Raw genomic sequence first — 17,440 nt, 5'->3', positions numbered from 1 at the left:
TATGACAAAAACCTTTTAAAAAAAGTCCCAGGGACAGTTGGAAACCTTTTTTTTTTTTTTTTCTTTGAGAGGTTTTTGCTATAGGGCTTGTGCACTCACCAGAAAGACAGAGAGACAGAGAGATAGAAAGTGAGAAATCACCCCCCAGGGGATGACCACGCTGCAATCCCTTCTCCTCCATTCTCCTCTCGGGATCTTGGGCACACACGCACATGAGCCTGGCATGAGTTTAAGCCACCGGGTCCAGGACTCGAACTGCAGTCGACTACATGGGAGTCCAGCGACATAGCCATTACGCTAACTGCTGGTCCCCAGTTGGAAAATATTTTAACCATGGATCAGATATTGAAAATTATGGAGCTCATGCTAAAGGCTTGGGGTATGGTTATGTAGGAGAATATATTTACTCTTAGATGCACTTAATTATTTAGGGTTTGTCTTAGTCTGCTTGGGCTGCCATACAGTGTCATAGATTTGGTTTAAACAACAAAATTTATGTTTTCACAGTTCTGGACACTGGAAGTACAAGATTAGGGTGCCAGTGTGGCCAGGTCCTCACGTGGCCTTTCCTCATGCATGCTCTCAGGACAGCAAGCTCTCTGGTCACTCTCTCTCTGTTTAGAGATAGCATCTCCCTATGTTGCCCAGGCTGGCTTTGAACTCATTGTGCTCCTCCTGCCCCAAGCCTCCTAGCAGCTGGACTACAGGTGCATGAATCACAGGGTTAGTGTCTTTTCTCACAGGGGCACTAATCCCATCATGGCCCCAAACTCACAGCTAGAGCCACCCCAAAAACTAGTGTCAGGGAGGGCCAGCCTATGGCCTACTGGTTAAGGCTACCGGATCTCACGTGGCCAACTATGCAGTTCAAGGCCTGGACCTGGAAATTTGAAAAACACTGGTTGCCCATGCAGGTATGCCCAAATCCCAACAGTATGGAGAAATGGGCAGAAGAGATTGTGGTATAACCACACCACATTGGGGGTGCTTTCTCCCTCTACCTATCTCCCTCTCTCTCTGTCTCTCTCTCTCTCTCTCTCTCTGGTGAGTGCACACACTACACACACTCTGGCAAAAAAACAATTTTTTTTTAAGAGATTTTCACTATAGGGCGCATGCACTCACCAGACAGACAGAGAGAGACATAGAGACAGAAAGCGAGAAATCACTCCCCTGGGGGGATGGTCACGCTGCAATCCCTTCTCCTCCATTCTCCTCTCGGGATCTTGGGCACACACGCACACGTGCCCGGCGTGAGTTTTAAGCCACCGGGTCCGGGACGCGAACTGTGGTCGACTACGTGGGAGTCCAGCAACATAGCCATTACGCTAACTGCTGGTTCCCTCTGGCAAAAAAAAAAAAAATAGTAGTGACAGGAATTCTCACAAAGGAGTGCTTCAAACTGTCAGGAAATGGGGCCAGTTGGGATTCCAAAGTAAAAACCACTGAACGTCAGGGTGAGCGGTCTAAAGCATTTACTAGGAAAACCTGCTTCCAGTTTTACAATGGGGGAAATGGCAGAGTTTTGGGAAATAACTCACTTTTACGCGTCCTGGCACCTTTGCTGTTGTGTCTGCTTCTGTAACAGTCCCTGTGGGTCTGAGTTTCCTCCCAAGGAACACGGACATTGTGCCTACTTCAAGAGACAAAGGCGACGACCACACGTCAAGCTTTCTCTAGGCACTGGCCCTCCATCTGGGAAGGTCCAGGCCTTCCAACCCGGACCTGGGGAGCCTACTGTGAGCCTTGTTCGTGCTGTGCAAGGGAGCCTTGATGGACTCTACACGCTTCTGAAGAGGCTACTACTGCCCGAACTGTAGAAACATTACATCTGTGCGTCCAAAACTCTGTCTTGGCCAGCAGGTGGCGTCGTGGGCAAGGTACTCGACTACCACATGGTTGACTGTGGTTTGAGTCCCAGATTCGGTGGCTTGAAGCTTATGCTGGGCATGAGTTCCCCAAATCCCAAGAGGAGAATGGAGAAGGGATTGTAGCATGGCCATCCTGACTGAGAAGTGATTCCTCTCTTTCTGTCTCTGTCTCTGGTGAGCACACATGCACTTATAGCAAAAATCTCTTTCAAAAACAAAACAAAACAAAACAAAACAAAAAACCCCCACTATCAACAGAGTGAAGAGGCAAACCACGGATGGGGAGGAAATATTTGGAAATCATATATCTAATAAGGGGTTAAAATCCAGGATATAGAAAACTTAATAACAACAAAACAAACAACTTGATTGAAAAATGAGCAAAAGGGTCAGTCACCCCACAGCCTGGTGGTTAAGGCAGCTGGATCCCACACATCCAACTGCATGGTTCAAGTCCAGAACCAGCAGCTTGAAAAACATGCTGGGCATGTGTGCGTGCATGTGCGCCAAAATCCTGAAAGGAGGGAGAGAGGAGAGAGAAGGGATTACGGCGTCACCATGCCCACGAGGGGTGATGTCTTGCTTTCTCTCTCTCTCTCTCTCTCTCTCTGTCTCTCTCTGTCTCCAGCAAGTACACGTGCCTCCTGGCAAATTTAGGAAAAAAAAGTAAAAATGGGCAACATGGCGCCGCAGAAACAGACTGTGGTGCTGAAGCCACATGGAGGGCCACAGGGAGGTTCCCTGTGCCCGCTGTGGTGCACCCATGCCTGTGCCCCTGGCCGGCTAGGGCCAGGGAGGAGGGCAGTGTGGAGACCCTGGTGGAGGGCACCTCTCTCTCAGAAGAAATAAATAAACTGGGACCAGCAGATGGCGTGATGGTTGTCGCTGGACTCCCACGTAGTCGACCATGATTCGAGTCCCAGACCTGGTGGCTTAACCCTCATGCCAGGTGCGTGCGCACGTGTGCCCAAGATCCCGAGAGGAGAATGGAGGAGAAGGGAGATGGTGGCGTGGCCATCCCCCCGGGGGTAATTCCTCGCTTTCTCTCTCTGTCTCTCCAATGAGTGCAAACCCCTTATAGCAAAATTCTCTCCAAAAAGAGAAAAAGAAATAAACTTTCAAAAATATGGGCAAAGTCTTGAATTGACATTTCTCTGAAGTAGATATACAAATGACCAATAAGCATATTTTAAAAAAAAATGCTGAGCATCACATCATTAGGGAAATGCAATAAAAACCACCATGAGCTGCCACTTCACACCCATTGGAAGGGCTATTAGAAGAATGTGGGGGGACCAGCAGTTAGCGTAATGGCTATGTCACTGGACTCCCACGTAGTCAACCGCGGTTCGCGTCCCGGACCTGGTGGCTTAAAACTCACACTGGGCACATGTGCATGCGTGCCCAAGATCCTGAGAGGAGAATGGAGAAGGGATTGCGGTGTGACCATCCCCCCTGGGGGGTGATTTCTTGCTTTCTGTCTCTCTGTCTCTCTCTGTCTGGTGAGCGCACGCGCCCTATAGCAAAAACCTCTCCAGAAAAAAAAAAAAAGAATGTGGGGAAACTGGAACCCTTGTGTGCTGCTGGTGGGAATGTAAAATGGTACGATTGTTGTGAAAAACAAAATGGTGGTTTTTTGTTTTTTGTTTTTTAAAAACAGAACTACCACATGATCCAGCAATTCCCTTCTTGATATAGACCCCCAAAGAGCTGAAAGCAGAGCCTCAAAGAGTTGTTTAAACCCCCAAGTCCATCACAGTGTTATTTATGAGAGCCGAAAGGTCAAGCAACCCAGGGGTCCATAATGGATAGACAAGTGTGCAGTACACGGGGATATCAGCCACAGCCAGAGGGAGTCCTGACACACTCCGCAGCCTGGGTGGACCTTGAGGACATCACACCAAGGGAAATGAACCAAAGACCAATCCCGTCTGACTCCCTTCGCCCGCGGTACCTAGGCAAATTCAGAGAGAAGCGGGCAGTGGTCATCAGGTGCTGGGCGAGGGGCTGGAGCAAGGGACTAAGTTTCTGTCAGGGGTCGTGAAAACTACTGAAGTAGATAGCAGTAATGACAGCAGACTCCGGGGATGTACTGAACCGTGCCATTCAGTGCCCCTGCACTGTACACTTAAAACAGTGGCGATGGGGGGTCGGCAGGTGGCACGGTGGTTAAGGCACTGGACTCCCACATGGCCAACTGTGGTTCGAGTCCCAGACCTGGTGGCTGCCTTTCTCTCTCTCTCTCTCTGGTCAAATTGATAATAAATAAATAAATAAATAAACAAACAAATAAATAAATAAATAAATAAATAATTGAAAAATGGTGATGATAGGGATCAGCAGATGGCATCATGGTTACATTGCTGGACTCTCACATTGTCGACTGTGGTTCAAGTCCCAGACCTGGTGGCTGCCTTTCTCTCTAGTCAAATTGCTCATAAATAAATAAATAAAACGATAAAAAAAAGAATTATTTAAAAAATGGTGATGATAGAGACCACCAGATGGCATAACAGTTACATTCCTGCACTCCCACATACTCAGTTGACTATGGTTCGAGTCCTGGGCACAGCGACTTAAAACTCACGCCAGGCACATGTTCGTACATGCCCAAGATCCTGAGAGGAGAATGGAGGAGAGGGGATGGTGGCGTGCTGATTAGTTGCTTTCTGTTTCTCTGTGTCTCTGCTGAACACAAGTGTCCTATAGCTAAAATCGCTCAAAATAAATAAATAGCTGAAGATGGGAACTTGTATGTAATGTGTACTTTACAACAAAAACCTCTCATTTCATGTAATTTGTGTCGAACAACTCCTTCCCCCAAGCCAAACCCAGAGCCCGACTCTGCCATGTCTCCACACTCCGCAAGTTAGCTGTTCTGTCTGCTTTCCTCCCTTCTCTCTGAAACACTGCCCCTTTCTGCCCTGCTGTGCCGTGGAACTGCCCCTGATGGCCTGCTCGCTGCTGTATGCAAAGGTCACTATCAGCCTGGGGGACCATCGTGGCTGGGCAGTAACGGAGTGCACTGAGGCTGGAAGCCATGTAGCCTCTGCAGGCTCGACCCAGGGGGCTTGAGCACACACCCAGGAGGCCTGACATGCTGGAGGACTGTGGAGAGGGTCTCGCGGCTGGCCAGACCCCGCGGAGGTGCCCCACCCTCCCGTGTGCACGCAGTGTTGTCCTGACGCAGCAGCGGAAGATTGGCATCAGCCCGCTCAGCCCTCTTTCCGCAGAGGACCAGCCCTTGTGGCTTCCGGGACGCCCACCGCCTCCCGCCTTGTGGGCTGTTCCTTCTGTGTCCTTTGCTGCTTCCTCCTCTTGTCCGTGAGCTGTGAACACTGGAGGGCCTCAAAGCTTGGTTCCTGGTCCCCCTCTAGCAACCCTTGCTCTTCATGATTATTATTTTTTTTTTAGATTTTCGCCATAAAGCACGCCAGAGACAGACAGAGAGGAGGAGTGAGGCCTCACTCCCTGGGGGGATGGCCATGCTACAATCCCTTCATCTCCATTCTCCTCCTGGGATTCTGGGCATGCATGTGCATGCACCTGGCATGACTTTCAAGCCTCTGGGTCTGCAACTGGAACTGCGGAGCAAGCCATGTGGGATCCGGCCTCTTAACCCTGTGCCACCTGCTGACACGGGGACCTCACCTCGGCTTGTGGTTTAAATACCCCATCTAGAAGCTGACAGACCCCAGTTTTACCTCCAGTCCAGACCTGTCTCATGAATTTCCCCCGAAGGCCTACACCAACCCCTCCTTCCAGGTCACATGTGTGTTTCTCAGGCTTCACATGTGCAGGGCAGAACGCCTGCGCCCCGGTCCTCAGGCCTGTCTGCAGCTTTGCCCCCCAGAGACCGACACCATTCACCAGACCTCTGTCCCTCTCCTTGTGGCTGCAGGAAGTAGCGAGGCCCCAGTCTCCAGCCCCCTTTGTTGGATGCAGCCACGGGAATGGCCAGAAGCCATGTCGCCCTTCCAGACTGGCCCACAGAAACCTTCCAGCTGGGCCAGGAGGGGGTGCCGCTGGATCCGCAAGGGAAAAGTCCTCAGTTCAGGTCCAGAGACCTTCTGGAACAAGCTGGGGGGCCCCACACATGCCCAGATCCAGGCTATGGGGACTGGGTCACAGCCTGGGGGGGACCCCTGCCTGTGTCTCTCTAAAAACAGATAAACTTTTAAAAAAGAAGGAAAAAAAGAGAAGGAAGAACAAACCTCCCATCTTGTCCCCTCAAGCCCAGGGTGACGGTAGAAGGCACAGTTTACAGATGGCAGAGCTGGAGCCAGACAGTGGCCTGTGGTAAAGCGTGCTCTGTGAGGCCGTTCCATGCGGGAAGGTTCCCGGTTCAAGGCTGGAGACCTGTCAGAGGAGCCCAGCCACCCATGATCCAGGGCTGGCTGAAGCTGGGGGTGGGTCGGGACCCTGTTGGTGCTGTCTCATGGGATGAGTAAATTAACTTAAAAATAGATGTCAGGGGGGCCAGCAGGTGGTGTGTGGTTGGGGCACTGGATTCCCACATGGCCAACCCTGGTTCAAGTCCTGGACCTGGAGGCTTGCTTTCTAATTTTCTCTGTGTCTCTGTCTCTGTCTCTCTCTGGTGAGCCCTTATGCCCTATAGCAAATTAAATAATAATAATAATAATTAAAAAAATAGATGGCAGAGCCTTCGTCAGCCAAGCTCCCACCACTCCAGCCAACTGGACTTGAAGCGAGTGACAGAGAAATGCTTGTCCAGGGTAGCCCCGTGAGTTAAAGGTGCATCTTCTTAGCAGCTGGTGTACGCTCTGTTTGAGTCTGCTTGCCAGAGAGTGTGTGTGCTTCCTGGAGGGAGTCAGCGAGTGAGAGCACCTCCCCATGCTCCACCATGGGGGTGGTCACGCTGCAAACCCCTCTCCTCCACTTTTCCTTCCATTCAGAATTTGGGGCATGCACACACCCAGCGTGTTTTCCAAGCCACTGGGTCTAGGACCCAACCCCCGCAGTCGGCTGTGTGGGGCCCAGCAGCCTTCACCACACCACTGGCCGGCTGTCCCTGTTAAGTAGTAAATCTCAGTGGCATTGGCCTCCCCACGTGAGAGGTTACAGTCCTGTGGGCACCAGGGAGACCCAAACCAACACTGCGGCCCAGCCTCGGTCTCCCCGACTGCTCACATCAGAGCCTGTCAGCAACCCTGACTGCTCACATCAGAGCCTGTCAGCAACCCTCTTGGTCCACCTTCAAACATACGCTGACGCCAGACACTGTCCCCCATCTCTGCTGTCACCCCACCTCCCCAGCTTCCTCATGGTCTCCCTGCTTGCCCCCCTACCCCCTCATATAGTCTGTCCACGAGCCCGCAGTCAGCAGGAGCCTTCGAAACCTGAATCAGAGCAAGTCGCTCCTCTGCCAATGCTCTACTGGGTTCCATCAGTGTCATTCCTTACCCTGACAACCACCAGCCAAGTCCTGTGGGCTCCGACACACGCACTGTCACCTCTGCCCACACCTCCACCACTCACCTCCTCTCTGTTCCTCTAACACGGCTGATCACGCCTCAGGACCTTCGCACTAGCTGTCCCTTCTGCCGGGAATCACCCCTGCCCTTGCGCTTGGCTCACTCCGTCTCCTCCAGGCCATTGCCACGTGTCGCCTGCTTGGTGAGGCCCTGATTGTCCTTTTAGGAATCACAGTCCGCACCCTGGCCCGATCCTCTGCCACCTCCGCTTCCTGCCGGCCTCTCACTTAACAGCGCGTCTACCACGAAGTAACGCCTTTGCCACGCCTTGGTCTGTCTTCCCCAGTTGAGCCTATCTCGGGCTCTCAGGGGCTGTTCACCGTGTCCCCAGCACACAGGACGACAGTGAGCGCAGCAAGTCTGTAGATATGTTTGTGAAGGAACGAAGCCCTCATGAGGGCAGGCGCCGACGTAAGATGGTGCTTTTTTTAAAGGTTTTTACCACAGGGCGTGCACGCTCGTTGGAGGGACACAGATAGTGAGAGGAAAAGTGAGAAATCACTCCTAGGGGGTTTGGTCTAGTATATCCCTCTTCCTCCATTCTCCTGGATTTGGAGCACTCATGCACACACACCTGCCGTGTATTTCCAGGTACCAGGTCTAGGACTCGAACCGCAGTTGGCCGCATGGAAGTCCAGTGCCTTAACCACTGGTATGCGACCTGCTGGTTCTCGTTCCTTCTTTTCATTTGCCAAGGGCTTGAGATTCTTGATTCGTCAGCAAACTCGCGATGTATTTGTCTATTTTTCTATGCAAAAATGCATCATTATTTTGTCGACGACCCAGTAGGTGGGGTGGAGGTTCCCACTGGCTCTGGTCACATAAGACCACCAGGCTGAGCTCGCACCACTGAGAATTTGCATGGCCTCTGCCCACGCCAGGCAGCCCACCACCATCACAGCCTCAGAGCTGCTCTCTCAGTGGGGAGGCTTGCCAGTTACTCCCACACCTCCCCGTACGTGGCGTCCGCTGGGGCCTCAGGACACCAGCAGGTCATGAGGGCACTGGACGGGGAGCTGCCGGGCAGGACTCTGGGCCTCCAGGCGGCCCTACACAGAGCCGAGGCTGAGAAGGCGTGGGGACAGAGGGACCGCGGAGCAATGATGGAGACGGGGTGACAAGTGCACTGAAAAATGACGCAAGCGGAGAAACGGCAAAAATAAACCTGAACTCGGCATACACTCTCTACAAATGAAAAGCCTTACGTGGCTTCCCTGCAATGCACAAATAGGGCGTTTCACTCCTTAGATGCTTCGGAAGAAAAATCTGGAGAGAAAAGCTGCTCAGCTGCAATCCAATTTTTAGGTACCTTTTTCTTTTTAAAATTGAAGCCAGCTGCCTATTTCATTACTGAGCACTTTTTAAAAAGATGATTTGTCCCATGGATGGGACGGAGAAAAAGAGGAGAGAGAAGAGATACCTTGGGAGGGTCTTGACACCAGACCCACCCACATTCCCAGCCAGCCCCAGGTCCTGGGCACACAGAGAGGTCTCCAGCCGCGAACCCTGAACCCTCCCACGTGGGTCAGCCTCACGGTCACGTTTTACTGCTGCCCCACCGTCGGGCCCTGGCTACGGAGCAGGGTCGATGTCCTTCTCAGGTGCAGTGCGGACCAGCAGGGACGGCGCCCACGCTATCATTTCCCCTTTCCCATGTTGTAGTTGGGTTCACACTGAACATCTGCACAGTTCCGTCCTGCCTAGTGTTCCTGTCGATGACTCCCAACAGAGCAAACGAAAGCTTAAACATCTGGGACCAGGTCAGCAAGTAGCATGGTGGGTAAGGCGCTGGACTCCAATACAGCTGATCTCAGTTCAAGTCCTGGACCTGTTGGCTTGAAAATCACACCAGGGACATGTGTGTGCCTGCCCAAAATCCCGAGAGAGAATGGAGGAGATGAGATTGTGGCGTGGCCATCCCCCCGGGGGGAGGGGGGTTTCTTTCTCTCCGTCTCGCTCCATCTCTCTGGTGAGTGCTCGTGGCCTGTAGCAAAAATCCCTCTAAAAAGAATTTTCAAAAAATCATTGAAGTATTCTGAACATTTCCTCAGAAATGCAAATGCTGTTTCCAGCCCGGTTGCTGGGCTGCCCAGGGAGGAGGGGCCTGCAGCACAGGAGCAGAGCAGTCCAGGGCCGGAGCTCAGTGCTAACTGCCGTCCGGCCCTCAGAAGCGCTTTGGGGAGGGCGGGGGGTGCAGGCAGCATCTCCGCTGGGGACCACAGCTGCAGTGGTGGGGGCAGCCCACAGATGTTCCCGGCTGAATCGCCTGTCCCGACACCAGGCTGCAAAACGGACAGCTCCCTCTGCCAACTTCCTGTGTTCAAAAGCATAAACCCGCACACATGCAAGACAGAAATGCCCCCGTGTTTCTGCAGAAACATGGAAATGAACAAAATGAAGCTCAGAGAAAAATGGTGAGTGGCTGAACGTGTCCAGCAGGAAAAGGCGGGCATGATGGGACAGGGTGACAGGTCCCAGAGGGCCTCAGCCTGCCCGGACACAGAGGTCCCTGCTGGCCCAGGCAGTTCCATGGTCATGGGGTCAGAAAGGACTGGCTTCTTCTAAGTTTTTAGAAATAGGACAAACTCGGGACTAGCAGGTGGTGTGGTGGTTAAGGCACTGGACACTCCCACATGGCTGACCACGGTTCGAGTCCTGGGTGGCTTGCTTTCTCACTTTCCCTCTTTCTCTCTCTCTCTGTGTACCTCTCTGGTCAAATTTAAAAAAGAATAAATGAATGAATAAGATAAATAATTCTTTAAAAAAAAAAGAAATAGGACAAACTCACTGCTTAAATACCTTTATTATTTTTTAAAAATTATTTGGACATTGATAGCTCTGCAAAATACTTCTCCTATCCCCTCCCAACCCTTAAACCCTCTCCACACGTCCTCCACAATGAAACAAAATACTCATACTTGGCGCCCATTCAAATCTAATTTTTAAAAACATTTAAGATTCAAAATCAAATAGTTTTCTCTTCCAGAACTCGTTAGTAATTTTAAACCACAATGCAACATACTTAATGGCATTTTTTAAAAAATTAGCTTATCGGACTATTTTTATGAGGAAAACAAAAATCAATTCAAGGCCTTAAAGAGAATGTAAATTCCCTGTGTCTGAAAGCAAAAGACATCGAGGAACCTCTCTGCTCCTCTGGAGTTTGTGACTCCCACTTTAAGCCAATGAGACCAGCACACAGGCGACGTCCCTAGGCCCTGGGCATGGCGGGTGCGTTCGGACTGCAGCTGGGGTGCTGAACAAACTGTAGAAGGGTGGGTGGGAGAGGTGAGTCAGCACGTGCGAGGGAGGGCGAGGCTGGGGGGCCGCTCTCGGAGCAGTAGAAGCAGCCACCTCCCTGGGGTCTGCCTCCCGGCAGGCTCGTTGGGGGAGGAAGACAGCGGGAACCTGTCACCTGCACTAACCCAAGGGTGGGGACGAGCGTTGGCCCCACGTATTGCACATAGCGTCAGAGGCGTGGAGACCACGGGAGGTCCAGGAGAGGCGGGGTGCGGGTGGAGAGGGTGCCCAGCTCCAGGAACAGAGAAGAGGAAGGTTGCTGCTCACCCTGGGAGTCACGAGGTGGCAAGCACTCAATCCCCCCGCCCTCTTAGCACGCGTGCAGTCAGTGGGCCTGAAGGCATCGCTCTTCCACTCTCCCGGGACAACCGGCACAACGCACCACTCTAACGTGTTCAGGAGTGAGAACACAGGAGACGCGGTGCTCCATGGCGTTTACAGTCCCCTCAGCCCGCTCCCCTACGGGCTCCAGGAATGACCGGCCCTCTCCATGCCCCGAGTGCGACCGCATCCCTGGAGAAGCCTTGCACCCGTGGGAGGACTGAGGCGAGGCCAATGGGCTGCAAAAGTGGCCAGAGTGGTGACGTCCCTCGGCTCAACTGAAGGGACAGGGAGGGCCTCCTCTGGGTGGAAAAGCGGCCGAGTTGGAGCAGAGGTAGCCATCCTGGTGTCTAGCTGAGCCTCGAGATGGGAGAGCGGAGCTCTGACTTGCCCCTGGAAACAAACGTGCACTGCTGTCCCCGGGTTTAGTGTCCCAGGCCCTGGCCTCTATGAGTGTTAGATACTCCAAGTGCCCACTGGCATGCCTCCGAACACCCCTCCTTTGTGCTCTCCCTAACACTCGGCCACAGTGACAGGCAGACGTAGGCCGCTAGGCGGGAGTCGCTCACGCACGAGCTAGCTCACCACCGCTCTGCTCTCACCGGAGGCTCGGCGCTCTGCTCCTTGGATGCCGCCCGGTTTCAAAGCTCTTCCTCTCGGATTCTGGGTAAGCCTACAGACCACCAGAGGGTGCCAACTCCCCAAAGACTGGCCCGGATTTGTGGGCTGCAACTGATGCCAACCTATTAAGCGTTTTAAACATTAAAAGAACAAAAATAGAAACACACACACACACACACACACACACACACACACGCTTTGGCACGTGAGCCTCGTTATCTGAGCGTGTTCACGGGCCCCTCCCCGGCCCCAGCACGTCGGTCCGTTTTCAGGACGATGGCCCCTCCTGCCTCACGAAAAAGGTCGCCACGAAGCAGTTGTTTGAGGAGCACAAGGAAGAGGTGCAAATGCTGAACTGGCCCCCGAAACGGCCCTCGCGTCTAGCACTGCGATTACGCAATGCGCAGAACTTTTGTACCAGGATGACTCGTCTCAAAACTGCTGGTTGATTAAATATACATATACATATAGATATAGATATAAAAATTATTAAGTCAACATTTGCTGTTTTCAATGTGAAAACGTTACAATGTAATTCTGAATAATTGTGCATTTGCCGTAGGGTCCTCGTTAAAGGGACCATAAAAATAATTTTGTAATAAAAAAACTCTTATTTTTTAAAGTTTAGTAATTCCCTCAAGTTCAAAAGTGTGGAGCAAACGTACTGAGTAAGCAGGGCTGGAATCTGGAAGCCTTCCGTGCAGCAACCCCCACGGCAGGCCCGTACTGAGCAAGCGAAGCTGCGCCCACTCGCCCCACCACGCAGTGGGCACTGGGGCTGCTGAGGCCCCGCTGGGCTGGCTCGGCCTCAGCCTCTCACTTCCTTGGCGGCAGAAGTATAGCTCGCCAACTCCCAACCCGGAGCTCCAAGGGACACGGGAGCTGGGGGTCTGCCTTCTCTTGAGCTACCAGACTAAGCGACCGGGGCACAGAAGGGCATCTGGAGCCTGGGCGGGGCCCGCTGAGCACCAAGGCTGAGGGTGACCTGGGAGCCGGCCTTCCATCGGCTGTGGGCAGGACGGAGGCGAGGTGGACGACGCGGTGATGCGGGCGCAGTGGCGCGGTGGTGCGGGAAGGGAAAGTGCGTTAAGGTAGCTTAGAGACAGCTGGGGTCCACGTTTCTGCAGAGAGGGAGGAAAGGCAGGCCGCTCCCTCCACCTGCCGCCGACTGGCAGCTCTGGACTCTGCGGCGGGACATTCGCGCTCTCTGCTGCGAGTCTGCTGGAGACGACACAGGAACACGCTTCTCCTGGGTCTGGCAGGTACACAATTTTCTTGGCAAAGCTCTTTTTTGCCAAGTTCAGTTTTATTTGGTTGCTGTCGGGGACCGCTGTCACCGGAACTCATAGATGGGTGCGCTGTGTTCAGGAACGTGGGTTAGATTGAGGGACTGGTACCTGCAGGGCAGAGGCAGAGAAGGAAGATGGTCACTGACCGCGCGCTGAGCAGGCCCCAGCCGGAGCCCGGCCACAGCCAGTGTGTCTGAACGCAGGTCCCCTCTGCACCTCTCCAGTGGACCCCATCTTGACATCTTATGCAGTTTGTTTTGTTCCTGACAGAGAACACATGTGCATGAGAGCCAGGGACAGAGGCACGCATGTGGGGGTCTCGTCATGCCACGAGCCCGGTCCCCCGCCCTCTGGTTCATCAGGGTCGTAGACCTGGTTGGTGCGTCTCGGGTTGACTGGAGGACAGAACCTGCGGCCGGCCCTGTGGCCGCAGCACTTCATGGGACGGCCTGCACCCCTGGCTGGCCCCCTTCTTCCTTATTAATCCTGAACCACTCATAAGACGATTGTTTGGGGCATTCTGCCCTACTCACGAGTCAGCTCTACTATCTTAGAAAACCAAGCACCTGGTAAGTCCTGGGGACAGGTGCAGGCTGGAGCCTGGCCCTCGCTCCCACCATGGCCCTGTGTCTGTGGAGCCTCTGGGTTCCTCTGTGAGCCCAGGCTGAGACAGCCCATGACCTTGTGGGGAGCACAAGTGTACACCAACTCTCACGGTATCCAGAGAAAGCATGAGCAAATAGCTCCACGGCGAACCCCAACCTCATTTCACCGTTCACTTTCACATTCGCACTGTCTAGGCCTTCTGTCAACTTGGAGACTGTTAGAGAGATCGGAGGTGTTCGCTTCTTCCTCTGGGTGCTCCTAGGAGTCACGCAGGCCACCCACCCGTGGGACGACAACCCCAGGGCACGCTCAGAGGCTAGGACTGGATGTGAGTTTCTCTCTACTTGTTTCATATAGGAGTAAAGAAGGACACAGGAAAATAAGTGTATTTCTTATTAAAAAATGTTTTAAGAAAGGATTACGCATTAGCCATCAGAAATATGCAAGTCAGGACAAGCATGAGGCCCGGCTGTGGTGCGCAGGTGGCACAGTGCTGCCGCGGGACACTGGAGCCACACGGGAAGCCCGTGTTCGAATCCCACAGGGACCTGAACACACCGAGGGTACTCTCACACCTGGGATCCTGCCTGGCTGTTAGGAGGCTGCGGCAGGATCATGGCATGTAAGACCTTGCTAAGGGTCTGTCTGTCTCACTCATGAAAAAAAAAAAAGAAAAAAAAAGATTAAAAAACAACAACAACAACAAAACACCTCACGAGACACTGCTTCGTGGCCACAAGGGTAGCTGTAATTATAAAGACATAATAAAAAGTATTGGGAAAGATATGGAGCAACTGCGGGACCAGCAGCTGGCGTAATGGCTACGTGGCTGGACTCCCACGTAGTCGATTGCGGTTCAAGTCCTGGACCCGGTGGCTTAAACTCACGCTGTGTGTGTGTGCGTGTGTGTGCTCATGATCCCGAGAGGAGAATGGAGGAGAAGGAATTGCGGCGTGATCATCCCCCGGGGGATGATTTCTCGCTTTCTGTCTCTCTGTCTCTCTCTGTCTTTCCGGGTAGCACACGCCCTATAGCAAAAACCTTTCCCAAAAAAGAAAAAAAGAAAAAAGATGTGGAGAAACTGGAACCCTCATAGAACTGCTGAAGGGGCTGTAAATGGTATGACTACTGTGGAAAACAGGCTGACAGCTCCTCAGAAAGTTACAGACAGGGCCAGCAGGTGGTGTGGTAGTTAAAGGCACTGGATTCCCCCATGGCTGATCGTGGTTCGAGTCCGGATCTGGCAGCTTGCTTTCTCCCTTTCCCTTTCTCTGTCTCTGTCAAATTAAAAGCAATAACAAATGCAATTAAATAAATAATTATTAGGGCCAGCAGGTGCCATGGTGGTTAAGGTGCTGGATTCCCACGTGGTGAACCACGGTTTGAGTCCTGGATTTGGTGGCTTGTTTGCTCACTTTCCATCTCTTTTGCTCTCTCTCACTTTGTCCCTCTCTGGTCAAATTTAAATAAATAAATAAAATAAAATAAAAATTATTTTTAAAAAGTTATATACAAAAAAAAGTTAAATAGAAGGAGTCTTCAAAGAGTTCAAGGAAAATGTGTAGTATGCAAAACTATGCATGGTTTCAAAAACATTTTTTTGTACTGGGGCTGGCAGGTGGCATTGCGGTCAAGGGCAATGGACTCCCACCTGGTTGACCATGGTTCAGGTCCTGGACCCGGCAGCTTGCTTTCTCACTTTCTTACTCTGTCCCTCTCTGGTCAAATTTAAATAAATAAATAAAGTTAAATAAAATAATTCTTAAAGAATTTTGTTTTTGTTTTTAATTGCCAGAGGGCATGGGTGTTCACAGAAAGAGAGAGAGAGAGAGAGAGTGAGAGTGAGTCCCCTGGTGAGGAACAGTCACGCCACGATGGCTGCTTCCCCACTTCTCCATCCTGTCAGGATTTGGGGCACATGCACTCACGCCCACTGTGTTGTTTGAAACCACCAGGGTTGGGACTTGCACCGTGGTTGGCATATGGTATCTGGCTTCCTTAACCACTAGGCTATGGGGCTGGCCCATAAACTCATCATTTCATTTTCGCCGACTTTCTGAAGTCATGGCCCGGCGTTTCCACCCATGGGCAGGAGCCCACAGGCACTGAAAGCGGGGACCGTGCCTGGCCGCCCTGCTACAGCGGCACCGTTCACGACGGCCGGGGGTGGGGCAGCCTAGTGCCCACTAGCTGATGGCTAGATAGATACGCACTGAGCATACAGGGGACGGGACGGGAGATTATTTGACAATAGAAACGAGGTTCTGATAGGACGGGAGAGCCTGCAAGACATTACTGTACATGAAGAGGCCAGGACGAAGGCCGCGTATTGTAGGATGCTATCTACATAAAATATCCAGGAGAGCGACCTCTAGAGAGAAAGCAGGCTAGCATTCCCCAGGGCTGGGGGTGGCGGGAGCGATGGGGGGAGTCAGGGGTACCAGGATTGCTCTGTGACGAGAAATGTTCTAAACGGACCCTGAAGACCACTGACTTGTACAGTTTACGTGAATGAACTGAATGGTATGCAGAAAACACTTCCATAAAGCTATTATTTTTTTAAATTGTGAAAAGTTTTAAAAACTCACTTATAAATGGAGCAGTTACCGGAAGCCTAATGTGGCTACGGCGTTGCACTTATCTGTAGATACGACCTTGCTGTCTCTGGGCAAGGGACTTGAGTCAGTCTGGGGAAGGACCACTCATAATTAACCACAAAGTGAAATTTGGAAATAAAAAAAGTGCTCCTATTAATACATTCGGAGAGGAATCAGGTGTTTTATGATATGTTTCACTCTCTGGGGATAGCAACGTGCTTAAAAAGGTACCAACGGGGGACGTCAGTACATGGTGGTTCGGGCTCTGGACTCCCACATGGCCGACTGCAGTTGGAGTCCCAGACCTGGCGGCTTGCTTTCTCACTTTCCCTCTCTCTCTCAGGTCAAATTTTAAAAAATAGCAAGAAAATTAGGCAAAATAACTCTTAAAAAAAAAATACCAGGGGTGGGACCAGCAGATGGCGTGGTGGTTAAGGCACTGGACTCCCACAAGGCTGCCTGCAGTTCAAGTCCTGGCTTGAAAATCACTCTGGGCATTTGTGTGCCTAAAGCCCTGAGAAGAGGAGAAGGGACTGTACTGTGGCCATCCCGCTGGGAGCAGACTTGCCGCTTTCCCTCCCTGTGGAGTGCATGTGCCCTACAGCAAAAACAGCAGCAATAAAAAAACCAGCAAGGGCGGAGGGGCCCCAAAGGCAGGAAAAGCCAGCACTCAGGTGTGCTCCCTCCCCCAGCCCAGATGAAACACAGGCAGGACGGTCACCTCATGGCCTCTTAGGCAGAGACTGAAACCCAGCCCGTGTGGGAGCCACGTGTAAAGAAAACAGCCACAAGAATAAAAAGGCTGACAGTAAAATTCAGTCTCTCATCAGATTAATTTACATTTTAGTTACTAATTAGATTTTGGAGGAAAACATAACCAGCAAGATTGACATAAATATTGTCCAAAATATAGCATTGCTAAAGTTATTTTTAAAAATGATCATTTACTTAATTTAATATATTTATTACTCTTCTTCAATTTGACTAGAAGTGAGAGAAGGAAAGTGAGAAAGCGAGCCACCAGGTCTGGGACTTGGACCACAGTTGGCCATGTGGGAGTCCAGCACTTGAGCCACCATGCCACCTGTCAGCCCTGTTGCTTAAATTAAAAAAAAAATTAATTAAAAAAAGTTATTGGGGGGACCAGCAGTTAGCGAAATGGCTATGTCGCTGGACTCTCACGTAGTCGACCGCGGTTCAAGTCCTGGACCCGGTGCCAGGTGCGTGTGCGTGCGTGCCCAAGATCCCAAGAGGAGAATGGAGGAGAAGGGATTGCGGCATGGCCATTCCCCCGGGGTGTGATTTCTCGCTTTCTGTCTCTCTGTCTCTCTCTGTCTGGC

The 17,440-nt window shown here is 51.9% G+C and overlaps 1 protein-coding gene across 1 annotated transcript in view; it reads right to left on the bottom strand.

Moving 5' to 3' along the window:
* Positions 1 to 10,150: 10,150 nt before the first annotated feature.
* Positions 10,151 to 17,440, bottom strand: part of GID4 (GID complex subunit 4 homolog) — a gene marked incomplete at its 5' end in the record, with an annotated part of 25,426 nt that continues 18,136 nt past the window's right edge. The window contains 1 exon segment of the mRNA XM_014592915.1: positions 10,151 to 13,005. Coding sequence (XP_014448401.1) covers positions 12,942 to 13,005 — 64 coding nt within the window.

This window comes from Tupaia chinensis, unplaced genomic scaffold (assembly GCF_000334495.1).
Source record: "Tupaia chinensis unplaced genomic scaffold, TupChi_1.0 Scaffold138725_1, whole genome shotgun sequence".
Classification (NCBI taxonomy): Eukaryota; Metazoa; Chordata; class Mammalia; order Scandentia; family Tupaiidae; genus Tupaia; species Tupaia belangeri.
Note: the sequence above shows the minus strand (reverse complement) of the source record. Positions and strands in the feature narration are given on the sequence as shown.